This window comes from Vespula vulgaris, chromosome 10, assembly GCF_905475345.1.
Source record: "Vespula vulgaris chromosome 10, iyVesVulg1.1, whole genome shotgun sequence".
NCBI classification, from domain to species: domain Eukaryota; kingdom Metazoa; phylum Arthropoda; class Insecta; order Hymenoptera; family Vespidae; genus Vespula; species Vespula vulgaris.
The window spans coordinates 4,993,762-5,016,548 of NC_066595.1; the positions used below are offsets into that span (position 1 = coordinate 4,993,762).

The 22,787-nt window shown below is 33.4% G+C and overlaps 1 protein-coding gene across 5 annotated transcripts in view; it reads right to left on the bottom strand.

Moving 5' to 3' along the window:
- LOC127067002 (ral guanine nucleotide dissociation stimulator) overlaps positions 1–22,787 on the bottom strand; it is a 31,050-nt gene that overhangs the window by 3,877 nt on the left and 4,386 nt on the right. For 2 of the 5 annotated variants that reach the window (XM_051001428.1, XM_051001426.1), the window contains exons 3-5: positions 8,831–9,337; positions 2,350–2,454; positions 1,146–1,575 (exon numbers count right to left, since the gene is read on the bottom strand). In XM_051001428.1, the coding sequence (XP_050857385.1) occupies positions 1,146–1,575; positions 2,350–2,454; positions 8,831–8,992 (697 nt within the window). In that variant the 5' untranslated portion in view covers positions 8,993–9,337. Of the gene's footprint in view, positions 1–1,145; positions 1,576–2,349; positions 2,455–8,830; positions 9,338–15,493; positions 15,809–22,787 lie in introns of those variants that run through there. The other 3 variants (XM_051001430.1, XM_051001429.1, XM_051001427.1) reach the window with 2 other exon arrangements.

Here is a 22,787-nt window from a genome sequence, read left to right on the forward strand (position 1 = left end):
TTCGTTTCGATTCTATTCGAGCGAATTCTTTCAAGCTGAGCAGGTGCAACACGAGACTTGTGTTAGTCAAAGAAGGCCGGTCTTTATCCAGTCACGGCAATGATTCAGTCGTGCCGATGATTCTCTACGACGAACTAACCAGCGTTATATTCATCGACGTTTTCCAACCGATCGTGATAAGAGCACGAGCAAACATCCGGTAGCAAACATTCGTATCGTTAATGTAACATCGACGACCGCATCAGACGTGCTTTAAAACTTGATCTCATAAAAATAAAAAAAAATTACGTAACAAAGGCAAACTCGATCGATTTAAAGAAATCTCTATTAGACAATGTCGATTCATTTCTCGCGATCGTACGCGCCATGATATTTTTTATTACGACTGATTAATCGTTATTTCTAATTTTTTATACGTAAAATTTTTTGCAATTTTTATTGTAATCCTAAGGAAACGGGTTTTAATCAACGTAATTTCAATGTATCATACTCCTCGGAAAATAACGTAATAACGTGCGTCTGCCTTTTTCGACCGATGATATCATCTTTTTAGATTTCCACATTAATGATTAGCACTCCGAAGAAGATGTTGGAGGTCAGAAACGAAAGAACTATATCGATTCATTCGACGATTTCCAACGAAACGATCGTGCTTAATGAAAAGGAAGTTCAATTAATATTCGTATTAATTTAAAAGCGACTGACGATTATTTGACGAATGCTAACTACGATTACACATATTTCGATGTTAATTATATTAAATTGGTCGATAGGCTATGTAAAAATTTTTAATATTTTTACTAATTAAATAAATTAAAAAAAATTTTCGTCTTTATAATATTACCTTTGATATTAATAATACTTGATACTATTACTATAAACATTTTTGTAATATCATTATAGTATTTACAATATCCGTAACAGTAAACAATAATATTAATTTATATATAAATAAACTGATACTAGTAAGAACTTGCTTTTCTCTTTATCAGAACATTAACAAAATATTGTCATCGGTTGATGAACAAATACATGACAATTGTAATTAAAAATCTCCAATGTGTCCTTCTTTTAGATATAAAAATAATGAAAAATATTAACATTATATCTATCGACCAGACTAGAAATAAAAACTAAGATCTCACCAATTTGATCCTCGCGTTGGAATCTATGCAAACGATGCCTAGCCTTGAGCTCGAGTTCCGAGCCAGGTAAGCGTCGATGAGCAAAATCGAGAAGCCTAGCGAGTAGTGGATGATTCGGTGGTGTCTTCCAATCACCGGGATAGGCGTCGAGCCAAACATGAAGCGCCTGAATAAGGGTTTTACGATGTTGTTCACCGGTGAGGGCGCCTGTATTTTCGTCGAGCGCATCGTACCTGGCGAGAAGCAGTTCGAGGACTTCTCGCGGTGTGGTAAAAGCACGATATGTCGCAAGGAAGACGTTGATGTAGGTCGACTCGAGTTCTCCATCGTCGTTGGCTAAGCTCTCTACGAGACGTTGAACGGTACCCGCTTTTAAGAAACGTACTCTTACGGTCTCCCATTCTAAATGCGAGATCTCGTCGTCCGAATCCTGAAATATATGTATATATATATAGAGAGAGAGAAAGAGAGAGAGAGAGAGAGAGAGAGAGAGAGAGAGAGAGAGAGAGAGAGAAAATCAATCGATCGTTCTATTTCATCGGAGAAATTTATATAACGTAACATAGCAATTTATTTTATTCGATCGTCAATTGCATTTATAGAGGATAAAAACCCTTCGACTTTACTTTCACGATGGATCGAACGATATATTCATATTTTCTATAAAACGAAATATTTTACTCTCATAGTACACGCAATATTCCTCGTGCGAGTAATGAATGATCTCATTCTCACACTGTCTTATCTCTATCAATAGATATTATCTGGAAAATCTATATTTCTACGTTTCCACTAGTTTTCATTTAGTATATCGTCCTCGTGAGTAGATCGTTTGTATATGAATATGATCGGCATTCGTCCGCGAACGTTTAATAATTTAATCTAATTAATCATACAATATCAATATATGTATATGTTATAACTTATAAACTGTATCTTAAAAAGTAGAAAAAGAAAAAAGAGAACAAAATTCAACGATATACATGTTCATATCCAATCGACAAATATCGTAAATCATTCGACTATTTCAATATTCAAACAATACAAAAGTTCGATCGAAAGTTGTTTCTTGTCTTTTCTTTGTTTTTTTTTTTTTTTTAATTCACAAATCATAAAACTATAAGCTAGAATAATAAAACTATTGAAAGAACTTTTGTCCCGGCCTATGTTATCCGAAGCTAGTTCAATTAGAAAATGAACTTACCGATGCGGAAAGGCTTCTCGTAGGTCTGTGATAACGAACTTTCTTCAAGTAGACGGTGTATATGACGCCATCGCCCCTTTCCTCGCCCCATAAGCGCCACGTGGGCTGTAAAAAAAAAAGAGAAAACGGTGCCAAGTCGATTAGGAAACTAAGAGAAGAAGGGTTGGAATAATTCGTTTGAGTAATTCGTGAAAATACGACTGTTTGGAAAGGACGATAACAGAATGGCATCTGCCAATGATTAACGTTCCTAATTTCACGGACTATGAAGTTACATGCATGCAGTCTCTATCTATCTATCTATCTATCTATCTCTCTATCTCTATCTTTCTCCATCTCATAATAGCAGAGGAGCTAATCAATGAACGCGTTATTGCTCGGCCGTGTACCCAGCGAATTTATTGGGATAATTGAGCCCGGCCGATTCACTCGACGGATTTGACCTCGCGTATCTCTCTTTTCGTTACATCGACGAGTACAACGAGTACAATAAGTACGACGAGTACGATAAGTACGGCGACGACGAAGCCGACGACGACGACGACGACGACGACGACGACGATGATGATGATGATGATGATGATGATGATGATGATGATGATGATGATGATGACGACGATGACGACGAACGAACAAACGGTGTGAGTACCACCATGCTTTTGTATCCTCCTCTAAACTAAACCGGATGAGACATTTTATCGTCGAACAACGATAGCCTTTGCAAACCATCACGAGGGACCATCATCAATCGTGCGTTACCCCGAAAGATTCTTATCGTACTTGTATGTGTGTATATACTTTCGATCAAATCGAGATCAAATCTGAAAAATTATATTTATTACATACCTAATAGATACTATTGTGTATGTGTGTGTCATCATATATATATCATATATATATATATATATATATATATATATATATATATATCGACATGCAATGTGATAATATATATGAAACATGCAAAAGAAACGAATGATAATTGTCATATAAAATGTGATTATAGGTATGTACTTGTATAATAGCCTAATCCAATCCTCCTTTATAACGCTATGTAATTTTTAATGTCACTCACTTATACTGTATTTTTTTGTAAGTTTTACCTTATTCCATTTCACGCTCGCACGAATTTTATTGTTACCTCATATCTGAAGTTTTTATGATATAAACTGTTTAAGTATAAGTTATATTTAATACAATATAATTATATTGGTATAAGTGACGCTGTTAACTTTGATATTATATAATTTTTTTTTTATTCTTGTAGATATGATAAAAAATTGAGTTATATAGGGCTAACAGAAAGATACAAACTTTTTCGATGTGCATATATACACACACATACATAAATATATCTTGTTATCTCACGTAATTATATCTTATATAAATATCAAAGAATATTAACTCAAAAAGTAATGACTCTCTTAAGTCAATAAGTAAATAAAGTTTTCTTCATCTTCATCTTCATCTTCATCTTCATCTTTCTTTTTCTTCTTTTTTAATTCTAAAGTAAGTAATAAAAACGAAGCCAATCGTGACTCGAGGTCTTCGTACCTTCTCGTCCTTGAGAATAGCCCTGATAGGATCGACTTTACGAGCAAGTCTATTGTTCTTCGAACAATCCGATTGTACGTATCAAAGTCTCTCACAGTGCTAAGCGATAATAATTAAATACTTGTCTCTGTCTCTTTCTGTCTATCTCTCTCTCTCTCTCTCTCTCTCTCTCTCTCTCTCTCTCTCTCTCTTTACGTCGTAATACTTCTCTTTTCAGTTATTTCTGAAAGCACTTCTTATATAATTTCATGTTCACGTAAGTACACAGGAGTACATCGAGACAGGAGATATTTTTTTATCGGAATTTGATAAATATTTTCTTTAAAAAAAAAAAAGGAAAAAAAATAAAGAAGAGAAAGATTTTTCTCGATCTTCTTTATTTATTTATTTATATATCATATTTTCGTTGTTAGAAAATACGATAGCGTAAAGTTAAAGCCGTCCAGAACATTTAATGTCTGTTTTAAAAGCGTCGATCTCGTGCTGCAATGTTATGCGCTGTTAAACGTTACGATTTGTACGTTCATCTTGAGATCTGGTAGCGTTTGCATTTACGTTGTTTAGTCGATGGAAATGTAGATCGCTATAAAAAGCATCTTCCTAGTTAGAGTTACAACGGAGACTACCTATATAGCGTTTAAATTATAACTAAACTATAGTCATATTGAGAGCACGTTTATATGCGATCAGAAAAGAAAAGAAAAGAATAAAAAAAGAACAAGAAGAAACAAGATAAAAAAATTAATCATTTCGTAATAATAAATAGAAATATGAAACTTGAATAATTTTACGATGGTTCTTCGTGAAAATTGCAATTGGTAAGAGTATGCATAATAATCGAATATAAATAAATGTGACAGATCTATTTTTTTTGTTTTGATGCATTAAAATGTACTCGATATATACATATATGTATGTAAAATAAGATATAAAAATATACTAACAAATAGAAACAATAAATTACATAATTTCATGTAACGACTCATAAAGAAAATATTATTGCAATTAAAAAAAGTAGGTAAGAATCGAAGCCATTCACATTTCTATATCTCAAAATGAAATAATCAAAGTCAGATGCATAGAAATATGCATAATAAATAGATCTAAACAAAAAAATACAAGTAAATATATGCGATTATTATATAACACATACTAACACGTAAAAATAATACATAATAATATAACAACGATAATAAATATTATATATTGCAACTGGGACAAGTAATTATAGCGATCAATTCGATTTACACGTCTACGTCTAACGAAGTTACGAAACACAATTACAATGGCATGCAAATTATTCAAGACTATAGAGAATATTCGATTGATTTATAGGAAATTTGTACCGAATACAATCCCAAGACGTAGAAACTTTCTCTTCCTCGTCGTGACTATCTGAATCGATTCCTCACACAAGATTCCAAGAATGCTTCCGGAACCGATCGATTCGTCGATACTATCATTTTTGTACATAGGTATGCTTTCTACGAAATGATCCACGAACAACGATAAACATGTAGATTGCAAACCATAATTTCTTTTTCTTCTTTTTTTCAAGATTATATCATTAATATAATTTATACAAGTAGATATATACATATGTATTCTTACATGACGGTGTACGTCGATAAACTCGATTGACGATTTCATAATTTTTTTTAAAAGAAAGCGTCGCTGCAAAATTTCTTAAATTCCAACGACGTTTCTAAATTCTTCCATAATTTATATTATATATTTTATTTTACTAAAAAAAGGCCCAAGTTTGACATAAAAGAAAAAAGAAAGAAAAAACAAAGAAGTCTAATCATTCATTAATCATGATCTTCTTTTATTTTAATGTTACGAACGAAAGAATTTATTTCGAATGACTAATATATATATATATATTATATATATATGAAAGAAACAATATGTGAGGTAAGAAAGAGATGACGAATAAAGAAAAAGAAGTAAAGAAAGAAAGATTCTCGCGACAAAGTCATCGCGTGGGCAACGAGACTCGACGGAAGTTCAAAGAGCGAACGATAAAGCGGATCATTGCTAGCTCTAAAGAAGGAAAAGGTCGTTTTATACAGTACATGCATGTATGTATATACATATATAGATACTTAACAATAAATAGAAATGCATGTTAAAGTCGTTGAAAGTAGTCAAAGAACTTCAAAGAACGTATAGACATTTGTGCAGTCTTTCTTGTACTATCGTCATTTACGATTTGCACTGAACACGTCACAACTGTTAGCAAATCTTTTCCAAATGAGTTTTGATATTATAGTGATCTCAGTTACGTGGAATGCAACGGAGCGTGTGAAACCGCTTTGCGATCTTACGTTAGTTTTCTTTACTACATATCTATATACGTATGTATGTATATACACCGATAAATATAGATTACAGAGAAATTATCTTTTAATCCTCGTTTACGTTACAAGTAGAAAGAAAAATAGGACGTTTAACTTTTACACGTTTGATTTTTTAACTCCAATAGATTTCAAAACAATGTTGGCATATTTGAGTTACACGGCCTCTTCGAAAATAATTGATACTAATCTAATGATATATAATAACTGTAATAGTGGAAACGTAATATATCTCGTGTTATTCCACGAACAAAAGGATTTTCTCACTTCCCTTTTGAATTCCGAATGAACAGAAATAAAGTTTGCGTTTCCGGTCAGGTAACGCATAATTACATGGTTCCGTGGTTAGACGTCGCGTTGCCACCGGCGTTAACTATTGCGGCAAGTAGCGGATAGACGATTAACTTTAAGTGTTTTATTTCTTTCTTTTTCTTTTTTCTTTCTTTCTTTTTTTTTCTTTCTTTCTTTTTAGGGCCTAAGGGCTCAGGATGAGTCACGTGCCAGGAAATTAGATGTCACGAGCAGTTTAAGATTACAACTCGAGTCGCGTGTAAACGCTTATTACGTAGATCGTTAGATCCTATACTCTTTCTTCGTGATATTTTTCTAATCGACAGAAATCACAATATATAATTTTCTAACTATTGTATTAGAATGAAAAAAAAACGTTTTTCTTCTTTTTTTTTAAATCAAATTTCCTCGATAATTGCATCTAAGAGATATCCGAAAATATTTCATTTGTATAAATGATCTTCTTTTTAAGAAAAAAGAGAACGAATTGAATTTTGAAACTTTATGGTAAAATTTCTCAAACTTTCATTTCAGATCTTCGAATTTTTAAATTCCAACTGAGAATTTTTTTCTTTTTCTTAAAAAGACCTACAACAGGGTCGAAACGTGGTAGAATATATCTTAAATTACCATTCTTGAATATAATCTTAACCCGATATAAAAATTCCAGGATTATATGTCATGACCTTCCCTTGTAAGTAATAAATCGTTCTTATTGCATACACATGTACTTACTACTTATTTACTATGGACTCGATCGAAGCGTGTACTACTATCATCGTATCCCCCACCATTTCCGCGTAGTATTAAAGACAACGATATAGTTCCGATGACACTGTGACCCTGATTATTCGATTACGTTGCTAACGCCTGTGCTTCGGGCTACTACGAGATATATACATAATATATACATACATGCATGCATGCATACACACATATATACCTACACTATATGAATATATATATATTCAACATCGTTATACAAAAAGAATTTGATCCACAGAGGAAGAACAATGTCGTCATTGATATTTATTATTTTCAAGGTTCCCCCGAGCGATGCCGTCTACTACGTTAACACGAATGACATTTACTATCTTTATGATTTTTATCTCTTCATTGAATCCGTCAAATCGATCGAATTTTCCCATTGACGTCACTTAACAAATTGTAGTCTTAATGGAAAATAATAGATAATATCGAATAGAGAATGATAGAAACTTCATAAAAAAAAAAAAAGTGAAAAAATTTTGTTTCCAAGAAATAACTTTATCTCGATTTATTCCTCACAAAGAGCACTTAAAATTTTTGCAAAATTATAATGTATTAATATTGTATTTAACGTAATTTTAATATACATAATATGCGACAATATAATTTTTTATGAAAAAAAGAAAAGAAAAAAGATAATTACTACGTAATTTTCATTGAAACATTATTTTCATTTTTTATTTATTTAAATTTTACTTAACATCTATTCATTTAATATCTAATATATTTATCCACAAACTCTTGTGTCAGAATAAATACTATAAAATTTAAAGAAAATTTCTATTTAAAGCTCGTATATCAACTTATCGATTTCGATGATCGTACGAATTTCCATTAGTAAATAAACGAAAGGTAAAGAATAGAATTCCAGATCAAGGTTTCACGCCGCAAGCAAGACATTTAAAAGGTGCGTTCTTCTTACGCAATATCTTATCGAAACTGACTTAATCGCATTCTATAAACGACGAATCTCTCAAACGAGAGGAACGTTTTATTGTAAACAAACAAAAAAGAAACAGAAAAGAAGAGAAAAAAGAAGAGAAAATAAAAGAAAAGAAAAGAAAAGAACAGAAAAATCGAGACTCGCGCGATACGTACAAACCCACAAGCAGAGATACAGAGAGAAAACATACGAAGACGAAGAATCAAATGGAAAAAAAATGAAATATTCAACGACGAAAAAACTACGACAGAGCGAAGTAAAACATTCTAAAAAAAAAGAAGAAGAAAGAAAATATAAATTTTAAAAAGAAAGAACAGTGAAAAAAAAGACGAGGGAGCAAGACAATGTGGAGAGAGATATCATTAAAATAAATAAATAAATAAATAAATAAATAAAAATAATACATACACACCTACACACACACACACATACACACACACACATACAGAAGACGTACGAAATAATCAATGAATTATCAAAGGAAAGAAAGAAAGAAAATAAAGAGAGGGTAGGGGAAAGAAAAAAGAAACGATCAAGAGTAGCGCTTTCGTGCGTGTCTCTTTACCTGCTGCACGTACCACTGCGTGGAATTTTGGTTCTTCCTTTGGCTCGGCTTGCAGGGTGCGCAAAGAAGAAAGGGTGCCAGTTTGTTGACGCCCTTAACGCTGGCCGCCGGCGGGGGCGACGTTGGGCTTAGCCCGTCATCCCCCAACACGGGCCACAGCATCCACGTCCTAATATCACTCGAACGTTTTTCCTCCCCTCCTTCTCCTCTTCCTCTTCTCTCCTTCTTCACCTTCTAATCTCTTTACTTTCTCCTCTTATCGGTACTATTTTCTTCCCCTCCCTCGAAAAAATATCTTTTCGAGAAGGAGAGAGGGAGAGAGAGAGAGAGAGAAAGAGGGAGAGAGATAGAGAGAGAGAGAGAGATAGAGATAGAGGAATAGGAAGAGAAAGAAAGAGAACAAGATACTCTCTTTCTAAGCTCGTCGATACGTTCAAATTATTATCACCGATCTGCCTAACACATTTTTGTTTCAATCTTCTTCTCAGATAAAGTTCCGCCAACGATCTGTAAATTAGGGATTCGTTTGAAGTTGAAACCTTTGTATTAAGCGGTTATAACTGACGTGATCGTTTCTTCGTTCTGAGAATTCTTTATCGGCTTTAATCAATTTTCATAGAATTTTCTAAGAGACAAACAGGTTGATTATTTTTATCCACTACAGCTGTTTTCATCGTTCGACTGTAACGAAAGACAAGAGACTCGATAAGAGCGAATATCTGTCGATAAATAGAATAAAAAAAAATAAAAAAATAAAAAAGGAAAGAAAGAAAGAGAGAGAAAAAGAAAAAAGGAATATATTAAACGACGTAACAATGTCAAGAATAATAATATTTGCTAATTAACATTTTCTTCGTAACAATCGAAGTCTACATTCGAGAAATCGATATTTTTTATTAAATTGAACCTTCGATATACATATGTGTATATGTATATATAGTCTCGTTGCCAACGAGATAAATTCAGATGCGTACGAACGCATCGTACGTACGATGCAACAAGAAGGGTTAATGAAAACGATATTCCCGATATCGATTTTCGATAAGTAGTCGACAATTAATATCGGAAGGTCGTAACTTTCAATCGACGATGTGGTTTTCTTCGAGTCTTCCTCATTAATTAACTTCATTTTCATTCTCAACTTTGAGAGACTAGGATTTTTCTCGCCCGAGAAATGATCGATATGATTATATTCGAGGGAGTACTCGATATCGGATTTTTTTCCTTTTATTCTCGTAAAAAAAACAAAGGAAAAAAAAGAGAAAGAAAAAAGAAATTAAAAAAAGAACGGGAGCAATCCTCGTCCAATATTAATATTCCATTAAATATTCCTAAATACAAATGAAAACTTTCGATATTTGTATCGAATCAATTCGTTCGTATCGAATTCGATATTCGTTCGTATCGCACGAATAAACAACATTTAAACGATCGAAAATCGATCCGTAAAACTTTTTTTCTCTTTCCACTTCGATAATTTTGATCCGATAATATTGATTTATCGTTAAAAATACATCGTTCAAAGAAAAAGAAATGAATATGTATTCAATAAATATATAACGTTCGGATCGACTGACTGTCCATTTTAAACTTGTTGATGATAATAATAATCGATGTCGTTAATTAAATAAATTTTTTCTTCTCTTCTTTTTTTTTTCTTTTATTTCTTTTTTCTTCCTTTTGCTGGAAATTAGACATTGAGAAAGAGAAAGAGAGAGAGAGAGAGAGTAAGAGAGATGAAAAATGGTATTAAAAGACAACTTTATATAAAGACAAGAGATTACGTTCGTAACATTCTACAAACTCATGTATCCCAAAAAGATAAGATTGCTTTGAAAAATAAAGAAAGAAAATAAAATAAAAGAAATGAGAAGTAAGAGAATCTAAGAAACGAAAATACGTTGGACGTACGATAGGATAAAACGCAAAAAGATCGAACAAAAGTTCTCCACGATAAAAGTGTCGATGCCCGTCGACGCCTCGTTTCGATAAAACTCGAATAGCCTGTCACGACTTGTCACACGAGAGAAGGAAAGAGAAAGAGTGAGACACAGAAGTATGTAAATATCGAATAAACTATGTATACAACGACTTTAACGAACCCCTGCAATTAAATTTCGTGTCGGTGACGAGCGACCGATATTAATTAAAACGAAACGACAAACTTACACGTAATATGTACGATAAAAATGCAACGAAATTACTTTCTCGATCGAATTCTCGTATCTGCGAGCCTTCAAAAGAACTATTTCGAATTTTTCTATTTATTAAATTATTATTTCAAATATTTCTAAGAGTAAATATAGTATATATCATTTTATTGCGTCAGTCTGATAAATTAAATAAAAGAAATTTCAATAAAAAGAAAAAAAAAAGAAAAAAAAATTGAGCGTGCCAGGTAAATTTCTAATTATCTAATCTTCATTATTGACATCTCATAGAAAATGTCTTCCTTGACATTTAATCATTCTATGAGAAAAATATTGTCTTCCTGATGAGAATAAGTATTTATATTTAAACCTATATTAAATATAGATATATACATATATATACTTGTAGAATAGATTCGAGAGAGATATAGGTACATATGTGTGTGTGTGTAAATGCATAACGATGCAACATCCTGTCAACGGTATTCCGACGTTTATTAATTTCATTAGAAACTAACGATAAATATGACGCCAAAGAGTGACTAACGTTTCCTCATACGATGATAATTGTATTGTACTTTACCCGGTCACCGAACGCCGAGGCGCAACCGATCTGTTTATATATATATATAAAAAAAAAAAAAGAAAAAAAAAGAAAAAGAAAATGATTAAAAAAGATTAGGATCGATTCCTGAAATTTAATATTAAAAAATATATATATATACATATATATGCATATAATTTTTTTATTAGCTAATTTATATCAATTAAAAAAAAATAAAAGATATATATATATATATACACACACACATATCCGATCTCTGGTTTTTCATAGTTATTCCATACTTCACGATAACGTTCGTTCTCACTTATGCATCTCGAAGATAAAGAAGGCAATGGGAAGGCGACAAAAAAAAATAATAATAATAATAAAAGAGAAAAGAAAAAAGAAAAAGAAAAAATTAGAACGTGTTGCAGGTCGAAAAAAAGAGCGGAAAAATTTCGCAATCTCGTACGCTTCGCGAAAGAAATAATTTTCCCTGGAAAGAAACGAGGGCAGAGAGAAGTCCGCGAGATTTGCACGAACGCGTTTCTCTCCCGAGAGTCTGTCGTCTAATAGCAACCCCCTCTGTGTTTTTATCCCTTCCCCCTGCGTTTCTCTCTCTTTCGTCGTCATATCCACAAGCGACTTTCTTCGAGCGTACCATAATTTTCTATGTGCGTATGCATTTGTATTTGTGTGTGTGCGCGCGTCGTTGTAATGAGAATTATACTTCGTTGACACTCGCCAGATTAATCAAAACATTCTACCTATTCATCTTATCGTGCTGTTTCTTGCATCAAGTTAGCACAACCCTTTTATTTATCTTTTTCTTCTTTGTCTTCTTTCTCCTTTTCTTTTCTTTTCCTCTTTACAAAAAAATATTTATATTTCTCCGTTCTCATCTGGATTATTTTCGCTTTATTCTACGTATATTTGTTTCGATAACAATAGCAAACTCTGTCGAAAAAGTTACATTGAAAAATAAAATAGAATTATTCGAATGAATCGAACGGAAAAGTTATATACAATTTTCATTACTTAATACATTCATACATATTTTTCGAAATAATCCAAGGTAAAATTACAGAACGATTTGAAACAACCTTAGAAAAATATGGATTGAAAACATTCGAATAACTTGCCACGAATTTCGAGCAGATTTACTCGAATAAAAAAGAAATAAATAAACAGAAGAAAAAAAGAAGAGAAAGAGAAAGAGAGAAAGTAAGAATCGAAGAAAAGAAAAACAGAGAGAAAGAGATAAAGAAGAAACCTTTTAGTTTGTTATTAGCATACTGGTTGAGAAAAATATTCCGACCTTGAGAATCTCCAGGTATTTCCTTCAAATTCTCTGAATCTCGACTGGTTTACAAAACATGACTCTTTCGTCCTCTGGATATTTTTTGTCGCGATTTGTCGTGTACGTTCGTACGCTTGCCCCACCAGCTGTGTCTCTCTAAATACGATCGATTCGATTTAGGTATTTTAAACTACGCTTTAAACGTTGAACTTTACATTTTACAATGCCTGTTCTATATGCGACGAAATTACCCTACTTACACTTGGGTACTCGTAAATAGGATGCGCCAAAAAAATAAGTCCGAAAGTATGGAATCCATCCAAAGCGGTGGAGGGCCATCGAACGTCACGACTAAAGATTCTTTGTCGTGCCCTTAATCGGGCTTAACCGAACTATTCATGCATATTTTTTTTTCTTACGATAAATAGGTATGCCTACAAGATAAGTACATAAATATTTCTTCCAATTTGAACCATCTTTCTTTTTCCGATTCGATAAACATACGTACATACAGATAGACAGACACATGATGAAATATTTCATCATTTGTCTTAGATCTATCCGAGATTATCGAAAATTCGTAATCCCATCCTGGCAACATACCAGAGACTCTCCTTGGATCTAGTCTCAAAGTTATTCTAAGGAGTATCAATTAAGTGCTAACGTATTGTCGACGTACTAAACACGTCTTGCTCGACTAAGTTTTCTAATCTATATGCGAATTATATATTAATAATATTACGAACGTGTACTATTGAGATCTACGTGCGTATGTAAAAAAAGAAAAAAGGAAAATAAAAAGAATAAGAAAATAAAAGATGCTGTTACTCCACAATGGACGTTCGTCCTCGTTTTTTGTTTGTATCGGTATGACCACAGGTGTTCCTACCCTTCTCTCCTTATCCACCTCGAAAGTGAATTAGTTTAGAAGAAGTAATCAAAATCACAAGGTGTACAACAACGACGCTAGTCAACCCAACTAATGATCCGTAGACTGTTCTACTAGATAAATAGGCTAAGGCCTTGTTCGACGATCTCGTTCGACTTTTTCTCTCTGGCAATTCTACTTATACATATATTATATTTATACATATGTGTGTGTGTGTGTACACAGACACACGCAAACGGATAACAAGTAAATTCGCAAATCGTCTAACGAATTAGAGAAAGCATTAGAATACGTTGCAATAAAGCGAATCTAATGTTCCAAAGACTTTTCTATCCTTTTCTTCTTTTTTTATTTTATTTTCCTCGAAGAATTTTTCTTTGAAAAATCCTTAAGATTTGTATGAAAATATATACGTTATTTTGTATATAATATAGGTGAATACAGTACTATAACGCTTTTATCTTTACGATATTATTAAAATTCAGAAGCTTTCAAATTATTTTAAAACAATTAAGAAGATAAGTTTGAATAAAGTAATATTTGAAAGAGGAGAATAATGTCTATACGAAAAGTTTCGTCAATGATTGAAATTCGTACGAATTAACAAATTACAACGTCGTAGACACGTTTGAAATCATCGAATCGTTTTATTCATTGATATTCGTCATTCATATCGATTATCTAATTCATAATAATAAAAATATATTAGAATGACGACGAGACTACAACTGTTAAAAATTCATTAATTTAACCTAATCATTAAATAACTAACTTTAATCGTATCATACATACGTATAAATGTAATCATTGATCGAACGAAATATTGTTTCAGATTGATTCGTCACGTGCTTTAACAAGATTCTTTTTTATCAAGATATTCGTAATAAAGGAATGATACGTTTTACGAAAACACGTGCGCTGTCTCGTGTAACGTTATTGTTGTGAGATCAGAGTGAGACTGACCGCTCCGGGGCACACGTACACGTGTCGGAGAACGTAAATACACATGTAAACGTATACAAAAACATAAATGTTATTGAAACAATGTGTGAATATTTATATGGAATATTACGACTAAAGATTTTTTCTCCTTAAATCGACCTTCTGTAAATTTCTGATTAACAAAATTATTCATATCAATTATTAGCATTTAAATTATTTTTGAACGTAGTATTGTAAATGTATATACATAAATTGTTTCTTTGAGAAACAAACTATGTAGATGCATAGCTATGTAGTAACATCGAAAAATGGTTAATTCAACAAAATGATATTAGATAACGCGAAATGTATAACGATTATTCCGTTCCACTTAAAAAGTCTTATCTATCGATGACCCAGCTCTTTAATCCTAATTCAAATCCTATTTACTCTGAGAATCTAATAATACGAAAGTCGTATTAAACGCGTATCGAACGAAAATCGTATACACACACATACAATAAAAGTTCAATAAGAAGGGACATATTCAAAAGGAGGGAAGGACTCTTACCGTACAGAAAAATCTAAACAAAGTTTCGAACAACGGTATATCTCCAATCTTTCGAACTGCGAAACGATGAAAACGATTTTGTATGTATTTCTGTTTAAAATTTTCTTCCCACGGGTCCTTTATCGAAAGTATACATTTTCTTTGAGACTAATCTTGAAAATTGATCTTTGAAATTCCAAAAAAGGAAATAAATGAATAAACAAATTAAAGGCAAAGAAAGCTTCGTCAGTTTCAACACTTTAGATCTCCGTCGAAGAAACGATCGCCAGATGTTAACCGGTTTTCTACCTTTTACAATCCTCGACTCTCTTCTCTCTCTTGTCTGACGAGAGAGAGAGAGAGAGAGAGAGAGAGAAAGGAGTAAAGAAAGATCGAAAAAGACGCGAAGCTGGCGTCGGTCAAATTCCTTCCATAATGACGTATTCACTTAAAATTCACTTGAATATTCTTTGATCGACGAGTTTACGTAAACGTCGATAATACTAGAATATAATATAAAAAATGGCAAGATCCTATCGGAAACGTGTGATGATTCGATCGTCGTCAAGAACGAACAACGATAAAGTATACGACGCGATGTCACGGCAACGACTGACGCCGCCGGCTGACGAGAGATCTCGACGCTGGAGGGAGTCGAACCGAACCGAGCCGACACGAATAAAGCCGAGTCGAGCCGAAGTAGAGTCATAAGAACGAGCCGCCGATCGACCGTATGCACACCGACCGCTTTCCTATTGCTACAGATTTTTTATTCATTTTCTTTGTTCCCTTATTTTTAGAAAAATTATCTCGAACACAGAATCTTTCTTATTTCTTTATTTTCTCGATTAAAATAAATCTTAACTTTTAATATACTGATTTAATATAAGCCAACCGCAACACAATTAACTAATTTCTTACGACGATCCTACTGCGTTTGTAATGATTAATGTAGATTAGACATGCGATTATTATCCAACATTTCGTTTCCAATTACGAAAGAACACGAATCGTAGTAACTTTTAATCGTTTAACTATATACGGCACTGCATTGACGTCGGTAACATCAATGTTTGATTTTACCGAGGCATATCGCTTTCCGCTCTATCGGTAACTCGAACGCACGCATTAAAATTCTCCATGAATTTTCTTATCGCGCGTTCTCGAGTATGCGATAGTAGCATACTATACATTTCATCGATTTAATTCATTCATAAATCCAATGCGATATAAACGAGAAACGAAACACCCCGCTTGAAAAATCTGAAAACGATATTACTTCCAAACGAATATACATATGTACGTAAATATTCCGATAAAGAATGCTTGCGTCAATGGTTATAAGAAAATAGGATATATGATATTAAATAATTCACTATAGTTGATATCGACGATCACGCAACGAAAGATCTTTGTATATTTCTATGATATCGAATATAATTTTTGATCTATTTTATGAAAAGACAAAATTAAAATTGAAGTGTTATTTTATTTAATAAAAACTAATACCATAATTTGCTGTTGCTTTCGAGATGATCATTTTTCTACATTAGAATTATTTGCTTGATAATTAAACAAGTAGATAATTAAATTTTTCCCGCACACATTTCGAGATTCTGTTAGAAATGAAATATAGATAAATAACAATATTCGATTAATTTAGTAGGTACTTTTAAGATTTCACTTTTTCGGTTTTGCGAAGATTTGAAATCTCAATTTTTTCCTTCTTTCCTCCCTCGCGAATCATCTATTGGTCTATACCGTTGAAACCGTAACAAAAGAAGGGAAAAAGAAAAAATTGTAGAAAAAAGGAAAGAAAAAAGAAGAAAAAAAAAACATAAACGATGTTTCTTTGTCAAGTAACATGAGTCACCAATAACTATCGTCTTATCTTTCGCTTTTTATTTCATTTTCCATTTGGTCTGCCATACCTAGCGCGTTTGTTTTTCCGTATTTTCCACGACCATTTCTCGTAATATATTAACCGCATCTAATTTGCATTTTACATTAATTCGCGTCGTTGCAACATACTGTAAAGAAAAAAAAAAAAAAAGAAAGAGAGAGAGAAAAGAAAGAATACAAAAAGAAAAAAATTAATGAACTCATCTACTTACTACGTTCTCTCTCGCGTTAATCATCAAAAACCTAACGTTCTCCATGTGAATAAAATACACAAATAAAATAAGTAATACGCATAACTGCAATTAATATGATACGAAATCGAATATTAATTCAATGAAATATTTGTCTCGTCTGAACGACCAGCCAGACTAGACGACAATTTACCCTCGCATTTACCCTCCCGATAAAACGTTGAGTCATCGAACTCGACTCATCCCTTCGTACTGGAGAGAACAGAAGTCGTCTCGATGTACGAAGGGTTCTACGATCTTTTGGTCTATTCAAAGCTTTCCGAGAAAATATCCTCTTTCCTTCTCTCTCTCTCTCTCTCTCCCCCTTACTCACTCCCTCTCTCTTTCTGAACGAATCCTTCGATATTATACATGTCCAACGATCTGATTTGATTTTTCCACTATGATTAACTTCGAAAGTATTAGTTTCACAAAAGAAAAAGAAAAAGAGAAGGAAGATACAATGAAAATAACAAATTTCTAACATAGAAAGGCAAAAAAATTATGCAATTTTTATGTAAAAGGTTTTCCTATGAAAAATCAAATTGTCTGACGTTATATAACGATTACAAAAGAAAAAGAAACAAATGAATAAATAAATAAACAAATAGGCTTGAATCGTTTAAAAAAAAAAGAAATGATGAAATAAATTATCGAAATAATCGTTGTTTTAGTATAACGCTAATCGATATCCACGCGATCTCATCGAAAGCGACTGCGCTAATGCTTTCATCCGCGTTTAAATGACGTAGAGATTTACGTAAATATATATATAGAGACAAGTAAATAATTAACAAACAGTTTTAAAGACGTGACGTACGTTATTGTGACGTAATTCGACGTTAGAATCGACTACTCTTTACGTCACTACTCGTAACGTTGCACCTCGTTGAAAAAAATAGCCGACTCGAGATAAGAAAAGAATTCAAGGGCACGAAACCGTGAGCGATAACGAGTTACGATAAGTATGGTTATGCATATAATTAAACACCATGCTAAATAAGGTATTCCCCGTTTTTCGCAGGAAATGATTCACCGACTATCTATTAAAGAAAAAAATAAATAAACAAAAAGGCTTATATCTAACCATTTGTAAAAATACATTAAAATAATAAGTCACAATTCGTCGACTATTTGTTTAAAAAAAAAAAAAAGGAAAAAAAAAGAAAAGAGAAAGAGGGAAAAAAGAGATGGAAAAAAAAGGAGAAAACATTGAGAGAAAAAAGTTGCAGAATGAAATTATCGTGAGATTGAGCACCCCTGAAAGGGATTTTACGGAATGAGCCAGGGTATTTTTTAAAACCGCAAATGTGCGGCGGACGCGGATAATTATGTCTTGGGCTTACATTAATCGTTTTTCAAGATCCTTCGCTTTCGTACGAGCGCGCATATGCGTATACGCGAGAATCGCGTTTCTATATCTGGCCCCCTTCCCCCACCCTTTTTGTGGTCCACAAACTACTCGGCTGTTAACTACGATAAATATTTGAGCCTTAAGCAACGTACCGTACATTGACCTCATCATCCTCATCATCCTCATCGTCATCGTCATCATGATCTTTTCTGTATCCCGGATTGAATATTATATTACTTTTCCGTTATAACCCTTCTTCTGAAATCGACTTTCTAACTTATTCACTATTACATATGACTCGAATAAATCTCGAAAGTACCGCCTTATTATCGCTAAAAACCTACTTCGGATAGATAGGCTAGATAAAAAGAACTTGCCAGACAACGATTAATTTAAACTATAGCATTGCTAATGTAAAATCAACCATAAGGCGAGACGACGTCGTCGTCGTCGTCGTCGTCGTTGTCGTCGTAGTCATAGTCGTTGTTGAAAAAGAAGAAGAAGAAGAAGAAGAAGAAGAAGAAGAAGGAGGAGGAAAAGAAGGAGGAGGAAGAGGAGAAAGAGGAATCGTCGAGTCAACGACCGAGACGAGAACGAGACGAGAGAAGAACTAGATTTGGAAGAACGTAAATTATTCTCACAAGGACGAGAATAGAACGGAAAATGAAGATTAGATCCTTAACGTCGTGAACGTCTTCTCTTTTTGAGCCCGCACCTCTTGGGGAAGATATTCTTCGGAACTTTCACGTTAGAACACGAATTATTCTCAGCTTTCGGTTATTAAGAAACGCACGATGATTTTTCTTAAGCAGTGATTCTCAAAGTTAAACTAAATTCGTTCCATTCCAAACGTAAATCGAATTAAAGAGTATTAACAAATGAGAATTAAGAGAGTCATGTTAATCTTTCGCTCACGAGTATAGTGTTACCCTCGCTATTCGTTCGACCTTGAGCTCAATCCCCGTTCAAACATTTTCCTACGTTCATGCGTTCCCGTCCATTTTCGAAAGAGAACCTAATATCTATATCCTATTTAGCGAGGGCGTCAAACCTACGGTTAAAACGATTTAACGAATTTATTATACAAGAGACAAAGAAATAATGTACTTGGGAGCACACGATAGTTCGTACGATTCTTAGATCTTAACGTGGGTGTCTTCAATGATTCACGATGAACCACCACGCCTAACGACTCTTAAAGATTATCTACTTATTAACGAGATCGATCAAATATTTCATATTAGTGGATATGCTATCACGTATACGCCATTTTGCGAGGCATTCGATAAGTGTCGCATAAATTAACGAAAGGGTGAACTATCTATCGAAGATATCTTTTTTTAGCTTTTTCTTTAAATTTTTTAAAGACTCGATTCTTTAACGCGAATTAAATCTAACATAATGAAACTGGAATATAAACAAAATCTCTAATAGATTTTGTGCTTTTAATTCTTCATTTTCTCTTTCGAAACAAAATATATTGTACACACACACACACACACACACACACACACACACGTGAATTGAAAACGTCATTGATATTAAAAGATAAGTAATTTATTCGCGTAACTCGATTCTACAAAATTACTATTGTCCGTCCTGTTCTCGACAAAGACAAATTGGAATAACCTTGACGTTCGTCATGCATTTCCACACAAATACGTACGAGTCCTCGCAAGAAGAATAAGAAGAAGTGAGATTATAAAAGACAAGGTCGTATTCGTCAAAAGAGTTAATCGGTTCAAACCGGTCAAATCAGTAAGTTCGAACTTAACTTGTTCGAATAAGAATGAAACTATCGGAAAATGTATGTGAGTAACGTTATCGGTAACGAATCGAGTACGATCGTTCGATCACGTAAGTTTAGACTCGACTCGTCGATGTAACAATTATTATTATATGAGACGAAGTGAAATACGAATCGTACGGTACGGTAAATGAAACTTCCATTTTTTCTAATCAACTTTCCAGATTCCGTTACGAAACAACATGAATTTGCCAATTCTTACGATCATTTAAAACGGCCTAACAACGACCGTTTCGCTATTTTAAATCTAAACGTTCTTCGAAGTATTTCCGATATGCTCTAATAATCTCTATGAAATATATAGAAACGATTGCGTTGTTATTCCATAAAAAAAAATGATCGATCATGTAAACTGACCGACCATTGTTTCAAAACGAAACAATAACATTCCGAAAGTTTTACAATTTAACGCGATCCCATCGATATCAACGTATAAAAATAAGAACGAATTATTTTTAGATGGAAATTTATTATTTTAAGATGCACACCGATTTAAACGATTGCATTCCCGTTAATTTATTCGTAAAATTAATGACAATAATTCGCTCGTATGCAAAAGTATTAATTATTTGACTAACTAGTGTAAGTAAAATAATCAGAAATCAATAATTTCTTCGGATATCGTTAGTATGTCATAATGCATCGTTCCTACGAGGCGTGAACGACGATCGTGAATCACGCTTTCGTGTAAACATGCCTGTCGTGAGGATTGCCTTTGACGTCAAACACGATACCTCTCACAATCAGTCCTGATACGATCGAACCGGTTCGATTTTCAATCGTGGCAGTAGCAAGCGTGAAACAAAGGATGTTTCTATACGGATAAAAAGGATATTAATTCTTTCACTTTCTCTTTCTCTCTCTCTCTCTCTCTCTCTCTCAGTTGTTTTCAATCATAGTTAATTAAACAGAAATTAAAAATCCCATTTGAACAACAGTTCCATGAACTATCCGATGATAAGGAAACATGAAAAAAAAAACTGAAACGAGCAGGACAGCGTGATTTACGTTCGTGGTTCACGCCTCACGGTAATGCGGTATAACGCAAGACAGTAGCGAGAAAAGAGGAAGGGAGAGAGAGAGAGAGAGAGACAGATAAAAAGTGACACAATCGATACTCTAACGTTACACTTCCAAAAACGGTTCTTCGTGAACGATCGGCATCCCGTTTGTAAGCGTTCGTGTAAAACCCGTTATAAGACGATGCAACGAAAAAGTCGAGTACGATCGAGTAAAACACATCTCGAGTCGTCGAAGAGGAAAGGAAAGGAAAATGTGCTCCCGCGCGCACGATTCGCACGAATCGATCTTCCCACGGGGAGGCAACTCGATCGTGAGAAAGTCGGATGTCCATTTCGAATCGAGTGCAAACGCAACGTAGCGAAAGAGTTTCCTCCGGTTTTCTTTCTCCCTGTCTGTCTGTCTGTCTCCCTGTCTGTCTCTATCTACCTATCCATCGATCTATCTATCTTTCTATCTCTTTTTCTTGAGATAGTTCGAGTAATACTGAAAATGTAAAAGTATCTACATTGTCGGCTCGGACAGGACGCGGTCACCAATTTTTTTGGTGACATTTCTGAAATCGATACGTCTCGTCGACTCCTCGAGGTTATTCTGTCGATTGGAACGGCTCTCTTATAGATGTGTGTGTATCTGTGATGTAAGAAAAAACCTCGTATGTTACAATTTCAATAAATTTGAGTTTATACAATTAATTTGGTCAGCGGAATATAATTTATATGTATTTTTGTCGGAAAAAAGTGCATGGAAATATATTTGCATTTATATCGTTATAAAGCAAAAAGAAAAACAAATAAAGAAGGAATCAACAACAAAAAAACAAAACAAGGAAACATTGCTAATAATAATAATAATAATAATAATAATAATAATAATAATAATAATAATAATAATAATATTATCGCGTTCAGAACTTTATAAACAATATATATCTCGAAAGTGAAAACGTGTAGCAAGCGGCATTTTCCCTTAAAACCACAAACATATATATACATATACACGATCGAGATGATCGTATAGAACCTTTCTACGATTTCATATTTTCTATGTCTCAATGAATAAATGAATATTTGTGTGTAGGTGTATGGGTGGGTGTCCGTGTGTTTATTAAAAAGAAAAAGAGGACAACATTTTTTTTATAGCATTCCGTTCTCTTTCGTGAACTCTTGTGTCGATCTTTGCGCTACATTAACTTCTTTTTTTTTATCTTTTTCTCCCCCTCCCTCTCACCCTCTCTCTCTCTCTCTCTCAACTTTCTGCATTCCGCAACGAGACGAGACGAGACGAGAC